This window comes from Eutrigla gurnardus (assembly GCF_963514095.1).
Source record: "Eutrigla gurnardus genome assembly, chromosome: 7".
NCBI classification, from domain to species: Eukaryota; Metazoa; Chordata; class Actinopteri; order Perciformes; family Triglidae; genus Eutrigla; species Eutrigla gurnardus.
In genome coordinates, this window is record NC_139921.1 from 18650262 (window position 1) to 18673757 (window position 23496).

The 23496-nt window shown below is 40.2% G+C and overlaps 1 protein-coding gene across 1 annotated transcript; it reads left to right on the forward strand.

Annotated features, from left to right (window-relative positions):
• Positions 1–339: 339 nt before the first annotated feature.
• On the forward strand, positions 340–21192 carry prkcha (protein kinase C, eta, a). The gene is made up of 14 exons (XM_084012648.1): positions 340–1004; positions 5789–5852; positions 8901–9054; positions 9149–9183; positions 9272–9354; positions 10640–10769; positions 10870–11003; positions 11114–11245; positions 11535–11708; positions 13730–13884; positions 17198–17336; positions 17987–18175; positions 20428–20574; positions 20685–21192. Exons 1-14 carry the CDS (start codon positions 648–650, stop codon positions 20832–20834), a joined length of 2043 nt encoding a protein of 680 aa, XP_083868774.1. The 5' UTR covers positions 340–647; the 3' UTR covers positions 20835–21192.
• The last annotated feature ends 2304 nt before the right edge of the window (positions 21193–23496 follow it).

A 23496-nucleotide genomic window follows, 5' to 3' on the forward strand; every position in this document is an offset into this window, starting at 1 on the left:
ATTTGTTGCCCTCAAATGCACTATAGGACATTACTGTATGTTTGTGTTGTCCAACGTCAGGTATAGAAAGAAAGTAACATGTAGTTCACTATAACTGCCAATAGAGGGCGTTATTTCGCCAATAAGCACAGTACAGGTGAAACAACTGATCGCAAACCCTCAGCGAACAGTGATGCATCATGGTCAGCGTAGTACCAGGCTCCTTTCATTATAACAAAACTACAAATGCAACCATGTGACAAACTAAACCAACAGTGACAGTTGTGTGCGCGGCCCTTGACAGGCTTTTCTTTTGCGGAACTTGTGCCTCCTCCTCCTCCTCCTCCTCCTCCTCGGCATGTCTGTGTTGTGGCTTCCTATTTACTGAAGCCTCTTGAAACAGGTTCACACCGAGACAGCGGAGCGTTGCGGGGCTGCTGACGGTAATGTGTGCGCTGAGAGGCGGGAGGTGAGCAGGTACTCGGCGAGTCACTGCGCGTACGTGTTGACACCAAATTAGAGTGCAGAAATGATAAATATGAGTTTATGACAGCGTTTTTTGTTGTTGTTGGTCCGTCTTGAGGTGTGCGCGAGTTATTTTTTTAACCTCTTGTTTTATTGTTTTTGAGTGCTTTTTACTACTTTTTTTACGAGGCTAAACTAGCTTAATGAAGATGAAGTTTAACGGTTATCTGAAGCTCCGGCTCGGCGAGGCGGTCGACCTGAAACCGACCACCTTCTCCCTCCGCCACTCCGTCATCTTCAACAAAGCCGCCCCGGCCCTGGACCCCTACATGGTGGTGAAGGTGGACGACTTTAAAATCGGACAAACTCTCACCAAACAGAAAACCAACTCGCCGACGTTCAACGAGGAGTTCTGCCTGAACGTCAACGACGGGAAACAGATCGAGATGGCGGTTTTCCACGACACTCCAATCGGATATGATGACTTTGTGGCCAACTGCATCATTCAGTTCGAGGACTTCATCAAAACCTCCAACACGGGAGAGACTTTCGAGGGATGGGTGAGTTTGAAAATTGGCAGCTTAATTTGGAGAACAATTATGTGAACAATGTGTTCTTATCTTCATCACCCAACACCTGATTAACCTATTAGGGAGCACACCCATCCCTACCCACTATCCATCACACTGGTGTCTGGTTACATTTGTTTTGTTACTTTCACTAACTTTTGATGCCTATACTTACTTAATAAGACATTTACATTAAATCAAATTTACACTGCTGCCGGAACAATACAAGACAATGCGTGTCAATGAACTTGTGCTAATTTAACAACAACTTTATTGAGCAATGTGTCCTAATGTGAGTAAAATATCAATAAAGGACAAAAAAGAAGTGAATGAAAATGGAAAACCTTGTACAAGATGCCAACCTTTCCTTAAAGGGGGGATGTCCCCTTAAACCACAACCCCATCTCATATTCGTATTATATCTTTCTTGTTTCTATAGCTTTTACTCCAGATTTTAGAACAGTAGTTCCTGTCGATAGATAGCGATGGACAGATTGATGGATTGAGATTAGCCAACGCTTCTACACAGAGGTATGTTGTGCATTTCCCAGTGAGAGCTTTGAAACATGCTGAAAGGTATTTGACAGCAGTGTTGGTAAACAAAACATACTATTAAGCTCAGGGCGATGCGTGTCACTGTGAATAACCGTGCCTGTTTTCTGCCTGAAAACATCAACACACTATTCTATGCAGAGGCTTTCTGAGGGATAACTCACACATATTCACTTCCTCATTTTTGGACAGTATGCACCTTGTCTTGCAGTAATTGGCATAGAAGCTAATACTCATTGGCAGATGCGGTCATAAACCACATTCTCCGCTGCTGTAGGGAGGTGTTAATTCAGCTTGAAGTCTTTTTTTTAACACAGTGCAGAGTGCACGAACAGACTCGTGTCACCACAGCCTGCAGAACACTGGACCGGCCTGTGCAAATGAATGTATGGTGATTTAAAAAAGAAAACTAAAAAAAAACACCTATACTTTGCTTAATGAGCACTTGACTGTTTGAGATGAAAAAGGACCTCATGAAAGCTCAGATTAAATGTATCGCATTAGTCTCACTCACACAAGCAAAATCTGCTCATTCAAACTGGAGTTTCCCTCCTCTTGCTCATTTGAATCCCTCTAGGACAAAAAGCTACCGCAGGTGTTGGTGAAGGTAACCTGAACCTGTCCAGGCCTGGAGCAGACAGATACTGTACTCACATAGGACGACTATGTACCACAACACTCTCATCGCATGCAGAATTCTCTCACTTCTATTCTCCTTGATTCAATATGGTTTTTGTCAATTGAGCACATTTTTTCTCAAAATTGTCAAACCGTAAGTTAATTAAATGCACCATTGAAAGAAATCTACAAAGAACTTTGTCTGAAAGAAGTAAATAAATTAAGTGGCATGTGTCTGACTGTAGTGTTAATATTCAACCGATAACACATGACGTCGAAGACGAATGCTTCAATATCACATCTATATACTGTATGTACATGCTTTCCCTCACTGACCATCCAGATACTTCTGTGGTTCATCTCCTCAAATCAGAAATGTACGTTGACCTTGCGATACAGTGTGGAGAGGTTGCAGTGGTATGATGGTGTTTGATAAGTGAAGCAACTTCAAATAAAAATGAGTAAGGTGCACTTAAGAACATTCACAATAAGGCACTATAATGCATATACATATAAGGGGATATTTCTCCCTCACCAGCATTGACACACATTTGAAATGTGTGTTAAAGCAATGAGAAATGCATTGCCTTGTATGGCTCGCAGTTTTTTAGTTATAAGTTGTTATTCTCACTTCAAGGTGCAAGCTTGAAGTTGTTACCCTGTAGATCAGAACTGTGAAGTTTTTTTTTGTGGCACAGGAGAAGTGCTGGGCTGGCGTGTTATACATGTGTAGCAGCAGCAGCCGAGACTGAGGCACAAGCCGCCACACGCCCACGCTGCTGCGTTCCCACCATCGGATCGCTGCTTGAGGGCTCACTGTAAAAAAATTATCATTCTCTGTTGGCTCCATTCCAAACGTCTGCTCTCCTGTGCACATGGTCCCGTTTGATGCACTTAGAGTTACTCAATTCCTTCTAGCTTAGAGTCATGTTATTGTCAGAGCTGACATCATCCGTCTGATGACATTTCCCATATGACATTTAGCCACACAAGGCCAGTTTCCTCTGCCTCCCACCTGTTGACACTTCATGGCACTACGTTATGACATCTTTGCCTCTATCCTTTGACCTCTTTAATGTGTCTGTACGTTGGCTTTAAACAGTAGCTGTGCTGTTGGAAATGTTTCTCAGGCTTGAAGTAGACCTTCTGATGAGCATTGGAACGGGTTATATATATGGCCCCTCAAGAAAAGTGAACCGCTTGCTTGACTGAAACTGGCCCCACCCTAACCACCCCCTCCCCCCCTTTAAAAAAAAATAAACTTCCTCCTTTTATGTGTTCTTTAAATCTACAACCTCATGCTTCATTCACCCACATCTCATATGGATCACTGCTCCACCTTAATGTATAAGTATTGGTCAATGTAACTGTTCCTCCTGTCACTTCCTAAAAATAATTAGAAATGTAATCGATGGGGGATAACATTAAGAGTCATCATTCTGTGCTAGATAATACACGCTTATGTGAATCAACAACCCGTAACTCCTTTTATGTACATGTTGACGTGTAAATGTTTGTGGAACCGCTGTTTCACTGGAGGAGAGAGACATTTTATTACAGCGCTTTAGTTCTTTTCTAGAGCTTGGCAAAAGGGAAAATACCAAAGATAGCACAGATAGAGGAAGTCTACCCAGTGGACATTTCAAACTTACCGTCTAGACTGTAGATTGAGACACAGGATATGAGCAGGTTCAGGTAACACAACAAACAAAACGGTTTGAGATGAAGAGAAATGGACTCTTCCAAACAATTACATTTTTTACACTAAATGCACCAACCGATTGGCTACAATTGACATCTACCGTGTCACTATTTTGTGGGCGGACTGTGTTTTCCACGTGTGGGTGTTTGCGTAATATAAATAGGTTCTTAATTTAGTGCACCGTGACCTAAGTTTCCACTCAGCGGTTGCTGCAGGAAGGTTCTTGTTTTGCCTGTCCATCTCTAAGAAGCAGGCTCAGTCAACTGTGATACTGGTATCATCATATGAAACTAGACGACCTAATGAATCTATTGGTACCAACCTGTCGTGCTGGCTTGTCTGGAAAGGGACTGCATATCAGGGAAAACTGGAATGATGATTTTTGACCTTGACCTCTCACCTCAAGACATGTGAACATCTGCTCTCTCCTTTACAGGCATACCAACTTTATGCAAATCTTGTGCAGTGTGGGGCTAAAAACATGCAATTGCTTACATACAGTATACATGTGTTATTTTGGACTATTCTAAAAAATTGTGTATTTGAATATTTCTACATCTAACAGTCTTGGAATTGCATCAATTGACCCTCGTTAAAAAATGCAATTTCTTTCTGAAGTTCTGCATGGTAAATGGCCTCATTTATATAACGCTTTTGTCCAAAGCGCTTTACAACAATGACTGACATTCACCCATTCACACACCGACGGCGGATTCAACCATGCAAGGCGACAGCCAGCTCGTCAGGAGCAATTAGGGTGAGGTGTCTTGCTCAGGGACACCAGGCACTCAGCTAGGAGGAGCCGGGGATCGTACTGGCAATCTTGCGGTTGCCAGCCACGCTCTACCTCCTGAGCTAAACCCCCCACATGGTGTTGCCAAATTGCTGCAACAACTTATTAGACCTAAATGAGCATGGGAATGGCCATCATATAATTTCCTCATAATGTTCTACGCCTGTATTTAACTCTAAAAATGTATTCTAAAGATTTTCAGTAATTTTGATTTCTTTTTTTAGTTTACAACTTGACACACTGCTGAGCTGCATCTCAAATTATTCTTCAGGTTCCCAGCTTTAGGGTGACTTATATGACTTCTACTGTTGAGCTGCTATCTCCCCTTAAGCATCCCTTGTAGCTCCCCCAAATAAGACAAAAACAGATCTATGTGTTAATGTGTAGGCATCATCACTCAGCTGAACATCCGATCAACACAACCTCTTCAACCAGCCCAACCTGCCAGACCTGCTTCGTTGTCTTTCTGCCACAGTGCCGGAATTCCTCCGACATTACGTACACACTGAAGAATGCAAAGAATATGCAGCTACGTAGCTCCATTGTATCTATACCACAGTTGCTCCAATGTCATCTCATATCCCCATTTTAACCCAGGTATTGTTAACTAAAGCACCAACAATTCTTATATAATTTCAAAAGCAAGGAAAGTGCCCTGTTTCTGATTTTATTTTTTCATTGTACGTTTGGGTTATATCGGGGTTTTTTATGAACTGGTTTTGTATAATTGTAGTGGATTTTAGCTTTTAGTTCACTTATATATATATATAACAAAATCCATTTATTCCCAGAAAACAAAAATATGACATGTGCTTACATCAGCAAGTACCAACCAATTTCAACCAATAATGTCATGACATCCACTCATCAATCAATTTGCAACTTTGGCACTGGTCCAGAGTTGGAGAAGGTTGTGATCTAATCTTTTGAATGATTGAATCAAAGTCCAGCCTGCTTATCCCATTTCACTCAGAAATACGTCATGGTGCGGAAGCTACATTCTCTTTAAATGCTGTTTCAGCTGGACTTTAATATCCGTCCATACTGTTTCTGATTAGCTGTTTGAGCATGTAGAAATGTAATTGTGCATTTGTGTTTGTGTGTCAACAGATGGACTTGGAGCCAGAGGGCAAGGTTTACGTTCATATTACGCTCACGGGATCCTTCACTGATGGTAAGGCTGCTACTGTAGATTGTCATGCAGTCCAGAGTTTCTCCCTACACACAGAAACATCACTCTCGCCTCTTCTCCTCTGTTTCGTTTTCACACAATCTTGGAACAGAGCTAACCATACCAACTCAGTTCCTCAGTTCATTGACTTTCTAGACTGCAAAACACAAAATAGAGGCTCTAACAATAGGCCTGCATGCACGTTTGTGTGTGACTTGAGTAGGTGAGTGTGTGTCAGGTATGCTTGGTTGAGCTTATCTCCTGCGATGAGAGGAAAATTTGCTTTCTTATGGCGTCAGAGGACATAAAAATCTGCAGCTTAGATCTGAACTTGATCAAACGAGATATAACCATATAAATAACAAGAGTGGGAAGTGACCTTGCAAGTCTTTCGAAGCAGAAGTCTGGTTAGCTGGTGGCTACTTGGCCTCCGTTCAGTTCCCCTTTTTTATCTGCTGCATTCATGCCTCACTGCAAACTTCATGAAACACTATCCTGTAATTTACATAAATACATTATAGATGCATAAAATAATGAAAATGTTTTTTCCTTTCGAGGGAAACTAGCAGATCATCTTTGAGATTCTTCTTTTTCTTGTTCTGCTTTCATGATTTAATTGCTTTATATTTTATTTTATATATATATATATATATATATATATATATATATATATATATATATATATATATATATATATATTATTGTTACTGATCAATGTACAGCTTGAGCAACCGTAGTCTGTTTTCCCCTGATTTTTAATTTCAACAGCATTTTGTTAGATACCACAATCATACTGTCAACAATACTACTAGAGAAAAAAAAACAAAGTAGTTGTGCACATGATAATATTTTTTCAGTGTACAAAACGCGGTGTAAAGAATGTAAAGCCCCCCTTCTCACACTTTTACCACAATTTAATCTGTTGTTTGCAGCCGAATGGCGGGGGCTCAGCAGACAGGTTTCCGTAATGCATGTGTGGTTTTTTTATCTCGCAAATGGATCCACTGCACTTAATTCGAACACACACAGAGCCAAACCATGCAGATGTGCTCAAAATGATATGCACATGACTCAATACAATGTCTTAATTCTATTGTTCATCCCTTTGTAAGTCGCTGTCTGTTATTCTATCTGTGTTATGTTTAGAGCCCTATCGATAAAGGATTTTGAAGGCCGATACCGATACAAATGTTTGTTGATTTAAAAATCCAATGTTCCGATATATCGGCCGATTATTTATTTATTTATTTATTTATTTATTTTATTTCAGAAACGCATAACAAAACATTAAAAGATTTACCTAACATTAGTTATTTGTAGTTATTTATGAGTCTTCACTAAAATAATATGATAACACAGTTTAAAAATAAACTTCTTTATTTTATTGTCACAACGGAACAGAGGAACATCAAAATATATTAAAGTTCTGATAAATAAAATGTATAAAAATACAAACTTGAGATATAAAACTTAAAGTCCTTTGAACAAAAACACAATAACAACAAAAACTAAACACAAAGTTACCAGTATTAATAGACTTGGTAAGCTTCATAAATATAACTTCGAACAAGACTGAGACAAATTCTGTTAAGTTCTATGAGGGTGTTTCGTATTCATTTATCGGCCATTATAAATGCAGATACCGATAGTTTGGAAAATGGCTAATATCAGCCGATAATATGGGCCAGCAGATATATCCGTTGGGCTCTAGTAACGTTACATCCTTCCACTCTTCTACATACCCTATGTCCTGTATATCGAGTGAGTGACATTTGTCATACCACAGTTGGGGTCGATTGATATAAGGAAAATAAATTGATGATATTCTTTTGATAATGATATCACAGTATTTGTTCATGATTGGAAAATCATCTATTTTATTGTGGTTAATTTGGTAATAAACAGGGAATGTCTCACCAGGCTTTGGCAAATATTTTAACGTCATTATGGGAAACATTGAAATATTACTGAAACAATTAATGGTTTTGTCAATTAATGTTCTGTCTATTAATGAATGCCTTTCAGACTATACCCCATTACCCCTAACCCCAGTGATAATTTTCTGAAGTAAATTGTTTTCATACTTGTCGTTATAATTTCAGAACAAGTTAAAAAAAAAAAGGTTGTTTTTTTGTTTTTCTTGTTTTCATTTGTGAAACAGGTTGAGAAAACAAATTGCTAAGATAAGTTTCGGAAGGTGAAATGTTTCTAAGGAAGTGCTGTAATATTCATCATGGCCACAAGAGGATGAAGGGAACCACTACACCATGTTCTAAAACTAATGTTTTCATAAATTGCAAATCAAAATACATTTCTGGCCAAAAGAAAGACATCTGAGTAATGTTACATAATGTGACTTGCAAACACACAATATATGTACCTTGTGAGAGAGAACGGAGAAATTAAAACTCACCTGGAAGAAAACATGCTTTATGTCCTATTTAGGGTTAGGGTGCACTTCAGCCTTTTGTGGTCAAATGAGTATTAAAAAAACAAACACTTGATTCTGGAAAATAAGAAAATTACTCCCTTTCCTAGATGGATGAAAAACGTAATTTAGATGATCCTGACAAACACCTGTTTCACAGATGGGAAAGAATAAAGAACTCCTGAAAATCCTGAAAATAATTTAATCTCCCCTCACTTGCCTCTCAGGGCTTCCGTTCTTTAATCTGAAGGTAATTTAACAAGATACTGCCCAAGTCACTTTTATGTATACGTCAAATATGGTACGTCAAACCATATTTGAAGTTGAAATGGCAGACTTGTTAGCCAACAGTTCCCTATTTACACCTCTTTTAAGCTGAAAACGGCACCCTTTTGTGCCCGAAAGCATCGCTATGAGACAGAATGATAACTAGTAGTGAATCCATTCTTAATAATGAGATATTGATTATAGCTCATTCAAAATGTTTGTTTTTAAAACCTTATCTCTGTTGGTATTGTGTCTAGGAATTGATCTATGGATTTCTGATTCATTGCACTTGTCGTCATCCTTTACTTTTCTTTTTTTTTTAAGCACAAGCTTTTGTTGTCATTTTTTTCTGTCAGATGACGCCATAGTGAAAGAGAAGAACTTCAAGCAATTTACGAGGAAGAGGCAGGGGGCTGTGAAACGGAAGATCCACCAGGTCAATGGACACAAGTTCATGTCCACTTTCCTCCGACAACCCACCTTCTGTTTTCACTGCAGAGAATTCATCTGGTGAGAAAGTCAAGCGAAGACCAATCATTGCCGCCTGCGCGCATCTGTGTTTCCTGTGACCTGGATCTGATTGTGTCCTGTCTCTGTTTTCTAGGGGTGTTTTTGGAAAGCAGGGTTACCAGTGCCAAGGTGAGCAGACCTCGTTTTTTTCTTTCTGCCAGTTACTCTTTTCCTGCATGCAGGCATGAGTTTGAGTTTGAGCCTTTGTTTTCTCCAGTGTGTACCTGTGTGGTTCACAAGCGATGCCACCAGCATGTCGTCACTGCGTGTCCACGCATGAAGAAGCGAACAAAAGAGCAGGTAAGAACAGTTTGACTGTCAGATAAGACACTCTTCCTGTACATAGAATCAGTATGCTGTTGTGGCAACAGCAGGATTTCTTGTCATCGATCATGAAATGTGTAACAAAGCAATCAGCGTGTCGGGAGGTTTCAGATCCTCGAGCATGTTGTTGCTGTTATTTTTTTCACAGCCAAAGCAGTTTGTTTCTTGGTGACAGGATGTGCAAAAGATAGCTGACCTGTTAAAGCCCCCTCCCACACACACACACACACACACACACACACACACACTCGCACCTCTGATTAGCACCTGCAGTGAGCAGCAGTCTGTAGAGGTTCCTGTTTCAGTGTCGAGCAGGTCACTGAGCTAGAACACTACACTTTTCCATGCATGCTTGTTGGAGCTTTTTCATATATTTCTATAAATACATCTGTGCTTGTTTTAGCATTTAAACACAACATTTTTGCTCTTTTACTGCTGACCGTTCTAAGTTTCTGTTCCACTGGTGTATTCAGAGAGAAGCAAATGCAGCAATAAACCGAAAGAAGTTCCCATGACTAAAATAGGAACTTAACATTTCACAATGCGCTCTATATGGCAGTTTTCATGGTATCTTTATTAACCCCCAGGGGCAGAACAAATATAACAATCAATGGGCATTATAATACAACATAAACAATAAATACTACATACAGTCATGTTTAGTTATTTAAAGAGCTAGTGATGGCAGGGACAAACGTTTTTAAGTCTGTTTGTCTTGCATCTGACTGGGATTGGCCAGAATTGACTGGGCCTTTTTCAAGGACCTCTCCTACGTCATTTATGAAGTGCCTGCACACTATCACAACACCCTGCCGTCTGTTTTTGCTTTTCAGGGTCAGTAACCCTCACCAACAGATAAAAGAAAAAGTAAGAGATTTGATAAAAACAACGATAAAACATTCTCATAAAAGTGCTGTCATCGTTAATACTACGGAGCTTGCAATAAATCTACATACATGCGCTGGTGAGCTTCTCCTTGGTTTTGGTGACATTAATGTCTAAAAAGGATGAGTCATCAGATAAAGCACCATTAACATACACATGTTGAGACCTGACCAGCCAGCATATCAGTCCTGGATCAATGTGGTGGATTTAACCTGTCTGTTAAATTGTGCAGCTGTTTAGTTAAAAATCAATCAAAATAAGGCGCACAATGTTATTTATTTTTTTCAGGATTCAAGGTTATTTGGAATATATACATGTGTTGAACAGACTATTGCATAACATTGTGGTTAGTTTACACTACGTCTTCTCTCCGCAGCCCCTGAACCAAGGCTTCAGCATCAACATCCCTCACATGTTCAACATCCACAACTACAAGTCGCCCACCTTCTGTGACCACTGTGGCTCGCTGCTGTGGGGAATAGTTAGGCAGGGGCTGCACTGTAAAAGTAAGACCCATGTCAACATGGTCTCTCAAAATCTGATGTCAAATGTCTTAATTTGTCTTTTATTGAGTGTTCCCGTCTGTCGTGTGGTTTCTCTCTCCAGTCTGTAAAATGAATGTTCACATCCGCTGCAAAGGCAACGTCGCTCCCAACTGTGGGGTCAACAGTGTGGAACTGGCCAATACGCTGGCAGAGATGGGTCTGCAGGCTGAAGGACTCTCTAAATGCAACTCAGGGGTACGCAGGGTTTTACAGAATGAGTCAAATCAGTGTTCATTTTACTTAAATGTTGCTTCAATAAGGTGTTTTATAAGTGGTGTTTTGTTCATTTATTTTTGCACTGACAGGCCAAAAATGCAGATCAGACGAGGGCACCCACTGAAAGGAGGGAGAGTACAAGCAGTCGGCAGGAGACCCCTCGACTGGGCATCTCAGACTTCACGTTCATTCAAGTCCTTGGAAAGGGCAGTTTTGGCAAGGTGGGGATGACAGGAGAGGTTACAGAGAGATACTCTATGTATGAAGTGATGATGGTATAGGTGCACAATGTGGAAGATGATACAATGCGGGAATATGCTTGAGAGGAATTTAATAACTATTTTCAAAATATTTTGTAACGTGCATATCACTTGGAATTTCCAGTACTAGAATACATGTACTTAAATAGATAATTATATTCTGATAGGATTTGTATCAAGAGAAGCAGAATTTGTACAAACTTGTGAATTCTCATCTGTTGTACTCTGGGTATGTATGTCATGTTTGCAGGTGATGCTGGCAAAACTAAACGGCAAAGATCAAGTGTTTGCTGTCAAGGTGTTGAAGAAGGACATCATTTTGCAGGATGATGATGTGGAGTGTACCATGACAGAAAAGAGGGTTCTGTCGCTGGCCCACTGTCACCCCTACCTCACACAGTTGTACTGCTGCTTCCAGACGCCGGTCAGTACAGATTATGCACACATCCATTCTTGTCGCAATTCAATATGCTTTTATTGTGAAGGCCATCTGGGCAATGTTTTCATTCCAGACCAAATACCTTCTCCCTTGCCTTGAAAAAAATGTTTCAGATTAAGTTGTGCCTTAAAAAAATGTTACTTTAAAAGAGCACCTTGCACCTTGAGTGTGAAACTTTGTCCTTTAGGTATTTTCATTGGAGTTAATGTGCAAAAAAAAAAAAAAAAAATCTGTGCAAAGATAATTTTATCATAATTAAAATTTGCCAGTTTATATGTTACTTTCCAGTATACTTAATTTCTAATATTACTTATGTATTTTTTAGAATCACATACTTTATATATACTATATAAAAGAACTGTATGGTATTCATTTACAGTCTCTCCTATCTTTTTTATTATTGATAAACTGTCTTATAAGTTTTAATATCCTTTAGCTATTTCTCAGCGCTACAGTACTTCGGTGGTCTTGTGGCACAGTTTCCATTCTTAAAGCATTGCTTTCCTATCCATTCATATTAATGCAATAAACAAATACATAATGTACATGTTAGTAAATAGCATGGCATTCACTTGAGAGAGATATCATGTATTTCTCCTCACACTATTATCAGGTCCATTAATCTGGACCAGCACATATTACAGTTAGACACACTGTAGTCTATACAGTTAGTGTTTAGTTTTTAAATTAGGACACAGCACCGTAATGTTCACATTAGTCAGCAGGTGGCAGCAGTTTCCCAGTGTTGTGACTGTCAGATTAGCCTCATTCACTCCCTCACCTCACAGAGTTGTTTTTCCTGTCACAGATAGGACACTCTTAATCTGCTTTCGTTGTTTGAACCGCCACCGACCTACTTCACCTGCGATCTAAGTAGAGCAGCACAAAGTGAAGAACTGACTCATTGACACTGCTTCCATTGAAAGACCCACACAATCACAGAACAGCCTCCGTTTCATCACTAATCAGGCTTTTTCTGTGCAGGCCGTTTTATCGGGAAAGCTCCAAATAACATTTTGAAACATAACTATATGATTTCCCTTTTTGTTATAACTGCTGTTATAATAAGTACTCACTGTTAACTATTTAAAGTGTTATTTTCTTATACAATTTTAACTTTTCTCCGGTGGGATTTTTGTGGATGAGTATAGAAAGAGTGGCAAGATGGGATGATGATCCTGTGGTGAGGTGGCACATATTGTTTCTTTGGAAAATAGTTCTTCACGCGACAATTAATCATCAGTGCCTTGACGTGACCATTTATCTAATCATGGCATGGCATTACTAGACATCTAGCTCATCACGTTGACAGAGGTTTAGGGAAATTCCGGCAAAACACTCACACAGGAAATTAGATTGTTGTTACTTTAATGTTCAAGTAGGATTTTGTAAATGATTTGAATTAAAACGAAGAACCAGATTTTTGAGATAACATGGTAGCTCCTTGGACGACAAATGTCAATGTCACAAGCATTTAAAATTATACAACAAAATAAGAGTCAATAGAGGCCAAGAAACTGTTGTCTTGTGGATGTTAAGATTCCCTTCACAGCTACATCACACACAGGTTGCCAACATATCATTATTATTAATAAACGTTCTACATCTCAGGGTAAATACCATGCTGCTCTAAACCACAAAGCCTCTAAAAGAAGTCTCCTGATCACTTCAAGGCGCTTCATGAGCAGATCTCATCACATTCTCCTGCAGGTTTTTTTTCTCCAGGCTCTTATTTTCTAGATGACATAACATCCATAACCTTTTAATGAGAGGAAAAGATTTATGGGTTTCATAAAAAAAATGTTTTGCCTCACTGACTTTCAACCTTGGTTAGTTGCACAGGAATCCATTAGCCAGACATGTGAGATTTATGAAGAACAGACATGTATCATCCTTAAAAAGCAATCTCGTCATGACTTTATAATGTAACAAGGGAGCTTCTGTGAGGCTACTGTAGGTCTGTGCACTACGTAAATGTCATTCAACTCTTTGCTTCCTTTTTGCAGGATCGTCTCTTCTTCGTGATGGAATTTGTGAACGGTGGCGATCTAATGTTCCACATCCAGAAGTCCAGGAAGTTTGAAGAGCCGAGAGCACGTTTCTACACAGCAGAGATCACCTCCGCTCTCATGTTCCTGCACAGCAAAGGCATCCTCTACAGGTCTGAATCAGGGAGCACAAATAACAACGGGCTTTGCTGTGCCAAGGTGTCCAGTGTTTTATGTAATAGTCTACAAAGCTTTATGTAATAGTCTCCGGGAGTAAGTCTCCATCTTAACTAGATATTTTCTCTTTTAATGAGTCCTAAAAAAGCATTTTGAAGACTGTAATACTGTAGAGATTTGGTATTCTTTACTCTACCCTTGGTGGCTGAATTGTTCTCTTGTTTTAAGAAAACATACGTTGTGATTGTTGAATATCATTATACTTTATTTGTTAAAGAAGAATGCCACACATTTTAAACAGTGAGCTCAGTTTGCTAGTGCTAACTTCACAGCCTGTCAAAAACCTTTATTAATATCAGTTTCGGTTTGAAGACATAAAACCTGTTTAACAAACTAGAACTAAAGGACACTCTAAAGTTGTTCTATGGAAACTTTAGCGGCCAGCTTTCTTTGGGTCTTGAGCGTGACTAAGATTCAGGAAATTTTGTCTTGTCCTCTTCATCCTTGTTATTTCTCTCTTTGGCAAACGTGAATTTATGGGAGTGAAATCCAAATCTCCTTTTAAAGATGGATGTGTTAATTAGGTTTATTCAGCCGTTAGCTTCTTACTTTTCATTAAATTGGAAACGTCAGTGCAGTTTTTGAAGCCATCAATCATATACTGAGTTTTCCCCTGTGGTTTCATCTTAGCCTCACTCTTTGTTATCCCTTAATTGTTTCTTAATTATTTATAAACCTTCCATTAAAATTCTTCAAGCAGCTTTTGCAGTGCAGTGTCTCACTAAGATTAGACTAAAACTTAGACTTAGACTAAAACTTGGGATGTGCATCCAAATGTTCAGTGCACATTATCACAAGGACAATGGAACAGCAGATTGCCACAAATAATTTTGTAAATAATATAATTCAATATTTATGTTTTCATATGGTTAATATTCCTATTCCAGCATTGGATATTTGACATTTTCTTTGAGGCAGAGCAGCGCGGCTCCCTGCATCATGTGAGCTAAATCCTCAGTTATATTTAGTGGTCCAAGTGTTGGCATGACTGCTAGCACCGTATAGCATGACTGAAGCTTAAGAGGCCACACGCACTTTGCATGCTACAACTAAAATAACAAGCCAAAGAGCAGCTTGCACATCAGGCCAGAGCTCACGCTGCCACCTTAAAACAAGACTGTAACTCAGTCTCTGTGTTGCATAATATGTATGTCTGCTTGCGGCTCAACATATACATATCATCTCTTTTAGCTTGATGTGAAATCATGCGTTGAAGCTTTCAGTTGAACATCTAGATTCCTGGTACCGTCTTCCTCAAAAACGACGTTTAAAGATGTCGTTATATAAAAATGCTGTGGTTAGTCATGGCATAAAATACATTTAGTTTGGTTGAAGACTTAATTTCAAGCTGTCTGAACCCAGGCTGGCTGACTTTTCACATTTGTTTTGTGAGAAGAGTCTGCAGGGGGGTGAACACAGTATGATGAACAGCTGATGTCATGCAATGCAGGACAGAAGCCGTGCAACAAACGCTCTAGACGGTGACTGTGCCGGAGAGGTATTGTGTTGTGGTGTCTACCCTGCCACCATGTTAGGAGAAAAGAAAAAATCTTCATTAAAAAAAAACATTCTCTTGCTTTAATTAGTGTAGCAAGAGACTGCTAAATTGTGAGTAGTACACAGAGGTATAACCTTAAGTTGATGTTTGTTTGTAAAGCTTTCAGAAGGCTGGGGTAGTTTATCTAACTGTACTTTTACCGCATAAAACCACAGCTGAAAAAAATCGCACACTAAGTGCGTCAAAGTAGTGTCAGCACTTCCTCTTTTCTTCTTTGGAAATTTTTCATATTGGTACATCTCTGTCTCTAACCCACTTATTTGTCCTCACAGTGGGCAAATAAATAATAACACAACAGCAAGTTTAGCACCTCGTTGTTGCAGATGTTCTAACTGTGGATGCCAAACTGTCTGACAGACCTAGTTACTACAGAAAAAAGTTTAAGTCAGGCTTGTCTTTCCAGTGTGTTGAGGTGGGTGACTGGATGATTACTGGATCAGTAGATCGTATTTGTATAGTGATGTGTGAGAGCATTGTAATAAAACTGGCAGGGTTAGGGATTCATTTATCAGTGGACACATGTATGCTGAAATATATACACCAATAGTTCTGGAAAGTGCTTTGGAGCATGGAAATTAAATGAGCAGAACTGGCCATGCATCATAGATACCCAGGTAAACACAAATCAATTAGCTGGAACCTCAATTTTGTTATTCCTGTTGTATTAAGCCCTGACATGCTCTCTTGACGTGCTGGGGACAGGAACCATGAATATCTGAATCACTGTTACACAATCTGCTTACGTTGGAGAAGAGCAATCCAGATTAGTCTTAACTAAACCAGTTTTGCTTAGTCAGACCATCCTGCCTGGCTCTTTTTTATTCAGAATGTCTGTGTTTCTGTATTTGTCATCCTGTTTAAGGAGATCACTCAGGATCCTTGTTTTTGCAGGAAGAAACAGGAAATTAAAAAAGCTGTTAAAGTCGTATACATCTCCCAAATGTTGCCATTTCTCTTCATCATCAGCCTGTGCTATTTACGTAGTATCTTCTATCCTGCTTGAGTCAGTGTTTGTAAAATGACCTTGGTCTAAAGTTGGGTCACCTGATCGCAGATTAGAGTTTGACACAGAGAATACACATGAGAGAATCTGGGCTCTGGAGTTAAATGACAAAGTACCACCTCACAGGAACACTTCTACTGATTTTACTATTTGTTTTATTTCAATTCAATTCATATTGGCACACAATAAATATTATTTAAAAAATGGGATAATTAACACAAAATGATTCGTTTCAGCGGCTAAATTAAGTCAATTTTATCACTTGGTTTTAGAGAAAAACAACCCATAATAACCCCCATAAAACATGTTCCAAATTGCATAATCAATTGATACAATAATATCACTCTATCTTAATGTACCTTCAGAGCATGTGATCAGATCTCATTTACTATCTGTTCCACCAGAAAAACAATAGCTCAGGTTTTGTCTCTCATGGATTTAGAAATAAAACTGACATCAGAGCACCGTTTCCCTCTCGCCAGCCTAAGTGGTCATCTGTTTTCATCTCTTTCTGGCTGCCATTTAATGGTAAGGAGGTTCACAGATGGCCTTCTTTTTTGTCTCTCTACAAATTTCAACCTCCTCGGATATAATTAGAAACACCAACAGGTGCTACTGTAGACTGAGAGCACAAACTTGACCTAAAGTGTAATTTTTAATTTCTCTCTGTGTTTGCCTTGCCTTTCAGGGATCTAAAATTGGATAATGTTCTTCTTGACAAAGACGGTCACTGTAAGCTGGCCGACTTTGGCATGTGCAAAGAGGACATATTTGAAGGTGCAGCCACAGGAACTTTCTGTGGGACCCCGGATTACATTGCCCCTGAGGTGAGCTTCTACACGTGTGCTGAACAAACATATTATAACTTTTATACAAATACATTTTAAGACCCACAACTCCTAATAATGACAGACGTGTAGATCTTTTACTGACCACACATGGAGCTATTTTATATATTTCAGTTTATAATATTAACAGATTGCAGCAAAGAATTAAAAAGACACATTTAGCTCCCTGCAGCCCAGGTCTTCTGAGTTCATATGAGGCAGTGCCCAGTCCCAGCCTCTCTCCATCACACCACTTTACTATAAACACACACTGTGGTCACCGCCCGTCACGCCAAACTCCCTCCTGACTTACTGGAAGTCAGCGTACCTGTGAGGTCAGCTTGTGAAGGGCTCTGTTGACTTGACAAGGCCTGATCTCCTCATCATAACGCGCGTTTACAGACGTGCTTGGTTTTCATAATGAGGGATTAAGTGTGTGTCCTCATGTTCAATATTTTTTCTCTGACCGAGACTGTGTGCCATGATTCATGAAAGGCTTCTTTGTTGTCCTCAACACTTGCTCCTCAGTGTGGCCTCACGGCCAACACACAAATCCAATAAGTCTGCAACCTCACAGAGTGGTTTTAAGGCTGCTGCTCTCTGTGCTGCGATGGTTAACTTTAATGGTATGCTGTGACATGTTTCCACAGATCCTGCAGGAGATGCTGTATGGGCCCTCTGTGGATTGGTGGGCTCTTGGGGTGCTCCTGTACGAGATGCTGTCGGGACACGCTCCCTTTGAGGCGGAAAATGAAGACGACCTCTTTGAATCCATCCTCAATGAAGAGATTGTTTATGCGTCTTGGCTCAGCGCGGAGGCAGTGAATATACTCAAAGCTGTAAGTCTGCGTGTTTAAAGGGGTTGCATGATGGATACATCTGGATTAAAGCAAGGTGGCGCTATAGTTTTTGCAGACATTTACCATCCTCAGATTGCTGCTGTCTGACTTTTGGACGGTATACAATTGCAGGAAATGTCTATGAAGCATTTTTAAGCTAAACTAATGATAGAGGAAATCAGTTGCTCACTTGACTTGTGACCAGCATTGTGGAGAAACACCAATCTTTTCTGAACATTTACTTAAAGACCACTTACCTGCATTCCTGGACAGAGTAACACGAGCCTGCCATGTGATATGTTAAGATATCAAAGGTTGGAACAGCAGGTTTGCTCTGGATTTCTGTGATCAAGTGTCGTCCTTCAGTCTGACTGACACACTCTGACTGCAGAATGACTATGGACCTCAGCCAGCCAGCTGTTTGGCCCGGGTCTCTTACATAACTATATTAAGGCATGGTCCACTTCCCAGCCACAGCACCCAAGCTATAAATATGATGACACCTCCTCCCTCTTTGCACCCCGCTCCCCTCCTCTTGTGCTTGTTGTTATTCCAACATGCTTGAGAAAGCACAGAAGCGATCTGCCCTGGTGATTTGTGTCACTGCTAACGGTGTCACACATGGAATAACTGAAGTTTCATTTTCGTGGCTTGTGTAAAGATGCTTTATAAACAGCTGGGTGTTGATTATCAGATGAAGCTATGGAAAAGGTCTGGAAGAAAGTATTACTCTTCTTTTTTTATCCACTAGTTTAATCTATACAATATCAGAATACAAAAAAAAAAAACATGCTCATCTCATTTCTCTGAGCCAAAAGGTGATGTCCTGAAATTGCTTCTTTTGTCCAAAAAAACACTCCCAATCCGACACATGTAAGAAGCAAATCTTTTATATCTTTGCTTTATCGATTACTTAAATGATGAATTGATTTCATCAAAAATGTTAATTAATTGATACATTTTCTGCCAGGTGACTAACTGAACAATCAACTAAAAGTTTGAGCAGCAGTATTCATTTCTCGTAGCTTTGTGGTTTTCTACTGGTGTAATGGAAAATGGCTCTTCGTGTAGAAATGCTGACGTGGCATGTCTGGTGCTTTAGTGTGGCACAGCTGACAAGTTGCCATGGAAAGATGGCATCAACTTTTGTACAAGGATTTGTGGTCTGTAGGCTCCTGAACTGATTGGCCCTGCTAGTATGTCTAGCTCTTATTATTTCCACTTTAAGACCCACTGGTGTGGTTGAAATATGTTTTAACCCATTAACTACAAATCACCATCATCGAAGTCATGCTTGCAGGTGCAAAACCCTGCACTCGACTGCATAAGCATTAAACCATAAGGTTTCTACCCTCGAAAAGAGTCTTCATCTTAACGGCAGATTCAAGTCTCTGCTAGATGAATATCATGGTGTTCTTGCATTGGTTGAGAACAAAAGGCCTGCAAGCCATATTCTTCTGAAAATGATCAACTGTGTGATTTAATGGGTTAAAGGAACTACGCAAATCCCACAGCAATTGTGTTTTAAGTGCATCCTTCCTCTTTATCTTTTAATCACCCCTTTAGTGTCATTCTTGTTAATCTGCATCCTCTAATCTTCTTGCTCTTTCTCTGTGAATTTACTTTTGCTGAGGCATAGTAAATACTTTTTGAAACTGACATATTGATCTTTCCAATGACTTCAGGTTAATCTGGCCACTGTCACTTTGGAGGCCCATCAGTATGTTGTGGCCTAGTCTGAATGTCAGTGCCAGCCCTTAGGTGTGCACAGACTCCTCGGCCCAGAGAGACCTGTCCAAACACATGTTGTTGTTTTTTGGTTTCCTCCCAAAGGCATCTTAAAACAAAGTTTCCTAGTTTGTTTTGTTTGGACCTGTCCCTCTGGTATCTACCACCCACCGTGTCAGAGATATAGAACACTATTCTATTGTGTTATTGTGTTATTGTGTACAACATCACCAGGAACTTGAGACAACTTAGTTGCACATTCTTGAACCTAAGTGAACTCTCTTCAACTTAAGCGTCATGGGCGGCGCCGGATAACATCCAGGGTGTGTTTTTTATTGTGTGAGTTGGGAGGTGGGGATTAACTGGATGTGATCCTGGCTGGAGTCCAGTTCTGCTGAAATTCACAGACATGTTTAATTATACATCGTTCTGTTTGCCTTTGTATAATAACCTGATTTTTTATTTCAAACTTGTTATTTAGACTTAAGTGTCTGTGAATGAATCCATCGTTTGGTTTTTCACAGCTCATGACCAAAAACCCGGCCAGGCGTCTGGGCTGTGTGGCCTCAGAAGGTGGAGAGGGCGCTGTGACTGTTCACCCCTTCTTCGCTGGCATTGATTGGGAGAAGCTGAATCGTAGAGAGGTAGAGCCACCCTTCAAGCCCAGGATCGTAAGTGACGTGAATTACTTTGTTATAATGAAGACGCTCTGCAGGCATTACGTAGTGTTTGACTTGCTGATATTGCTGCTGGTGAATAATTCTATATACTTCCCCTGCAGAAAACCCCAGAAGACGTCAATAACTTTGACCCCGATTTTACTCAGGAAGAGCCCACCCTCACACCCATCGATGACCCTCAGATCCCTTCCATCAACCAGGAGGAGTTTCGTAACTTCTCCTACACCTCGCCAGAACTGCAGGAGAGCTAAGGGCCTCCTCATGCATCCGTCAGCCATCTGCGTTCTCACTCTTTTTAGCATCTGTGGCTTTGTCTGAGACGGTTCCCAGTGGTACTTGCAGTATGATGCTGTCACATTCCCCAGAGACATGAGGGTGCAAAGTGCCTAGGAACTGACAGGAACCGGAGCTGCACCTGATGAACTCTTAAGCACTCCTGTAATGATCATCTTTTGAAATGACATTTAGGTTCGACTGTGTCACGGCTCAGTTGGGACGCGTCCATGCAAATGTCTGTGTGGAAACGGTGTATTTGACATGTTGGTATTTTGTAAACTTGTTTGACAAAGATGTACAACCTCTGAATTTTATTGTACATTTTGCTCTGAATTAATTCGCTTCCGGTTACTTCAAATGAAAAAGCACTTTTTTTGGAGCATAAAGGTATGGTTTGTGTTTCACTGTTGCTCTAGCACTGCCCAGAGAATGGGAGGAATAAAGAGCGAGCCTGCCAGAGATTCCCAGAAAACTCGAGCTGCCAGTTAAAATCCTGGAAGGACTGAGTGAACAGATGAAATCATTTCTCAGTGATGTGACTCTTCTCTGTAAAAGAACAAAGCAAATATTCACAGACCCACACACAGCCTGATGAGAGTTAAAATATAAAACACAGCTACTAAGACCTACTTTCTAAGTAGGTTAAAAACTACTGCTGTCTAAGTAGCTGTGTATATTTCGGCCACACCCTGTAACAAAAACCTGGTGCATCAGTTTCAGTGATCGTCTACGTAATGTAAGCAGCCAGGCATGTCGAGGATTATACAACGTTGCGAGATCTCTGTTGTGATTCACACCAAGTGAAATCTCTAAAAGTTTCGAGATTACCCCACACATTTGTCCGGGCTGAAGAAGAATGCTAGCGTTGTGTCTGGCAATGATCACAATCAATCGTGAGTTGGTGTGTCAGAAGGTTTCTCAAGAGTTACAGTAATCACCCAGTTTGTTGCTCTCTGCTTACACACACACACACACACACACACACACACACACACACACACACACACACACACACACACACACACACACACACACACACACACACACACTCATCCCCTCTCAACAGAGCCTTTGCAAGCTGCCAGGTCCGTGGGCAGACTGCCTGGGTAATGAGAGCTCACTCGGTGCCATTTCCAAACATGGAAATCTGATAAAAGTTATTGAATATCCTCCCTACTGAACACTTCAACCACCCTCACTGTGAGAACATAAAGGAGGAGGGGGGGGGGAAGAGAGGGAGAGAACATAAAACTTTAACCCTGCAGGCCAATCAACATAATGGGAACCTGTAGAGAATAAACAGGAAACCACACAGCGTCATTACTGTCACTTTTGATAGAAACGGAAAGACAGACGAGACATGAATTGTGCTTTCGGGACACTTTAGGAAGGATGAATACAGTATTGTATGTTTTCTTGTTAACAGTGTAGGAAAATAGAAACATACATTGAGAGGAATCTTAGTGTTCCCTGTGCTGAACCTGACGAAACACAAACAGCCCTGACGTTACAGAGCGGAGATGAACTCTTCCTGTTAGTTTGAGGGAGGAAGTCTTCAGGCTCCACGTCACATCAGTTTATCTCCTCAGCCCCCTATCCTGCAGAGGATTGTGTGGCTAAAGACTGTAAATGCCTGTGTGCATCATCTGAAACTAAACGTAGCGCTGCTGTGTTTTTGCAGAACCTTGAAAGATCTAATGCAAACTTAGACAAAAACTACATTCGAGTGAGTGGCGGCTAATACTGCAATCCTTGTTAACCTCATATTAACTCAAGATTCAGAAGTGAATTGATCTCAGGGATTTAACAGCAGTCAACTAATCTACTTTAATCTTTCCATAACAAAGACAGGCAGTGTATGCTACACAAAGAATGGGACGCTGGATTTAATGACTTCTGTTTTTGTTTACCCATTAAGGTGACAGCATTTGGCAGCTTTCCTCGGGTAACGCCTGAATGAGAGGAAAGATTTAGGAGCCTTGTCTCAGCCTTCATTACTGAGACTTACCGACGGCTGCCAGCAGTGTCTCTGCACCGCTCCATTGAATCAGTGTTTGACCCTGCTGTCCTGCCTGTATGATTGATAGCCCTGAAAGCAGCAACAGATAATCAAAACGACTACACAGACATCACCTAACAGATTCTCTGGATAAATCACAGTTTTTCTTACTAGTTGTGACTTTTTGTGAATCGACAGAAAAGAGTTCCACACACCAATCAGACGACGGCCGTCATTACAATGACATTACGATCTTTCTTCTGCTGTGTTAATGGCGGTGTTACACAGCCACCTCGGTGTATTTTCATAGAACTTCCAAGAGGTATTCAAAAGTTTAGTGCCACAAAAGAAACATATATTCAAATACTAATCTCACTACATTTGCTCTCACATAGATAAATGGCAGTGTTTGGTGTCTAATGCGCTCACCTTTCTGAATTGACTAATAGCATTGTAAAAGGTGTGGCGTGTATCTGAGACAACTTCCAGACAGTGCAGAAGTTAATCACAATGACTGAATAAATATTCTACTTAGTCACATTCTGTATCATGTATTCTAAATGCATATCAAAGTTACCCTAGGCCTTCCTGGTAATGCATTTATTTGTTCTCTAGTCAAAGTCTGCAGCTCGGTCAAT

What these genes read in the sequence shown, in the direction of transcription:
- prkcha (XM_084012648.1), top strand. Translation starts at nt 648, where the DNA reads ATGAAGATGAAGTTTAACGGTTATCTGAAGCTCCGGCTCGGCGAGGCG. An exon ending in AGAAGCGAACAAAAGAGCAG is followed by an intron (nt 9,355 to 10,639) that starts GTAAGAACAGTT and finishes TTCTCTCCGCAG; the next exon opens with CCCCTGAACCAAGGCTTCAG. An exon ending in TCTCTAAATGCAACTCAGGG is followed by an intron (nt 11,004 to 11,113) that starts GTACGCAGGGTT and finishes TTGCACTGACAG; the next exon opens with GCCAAAAATGCAGATCAGAC.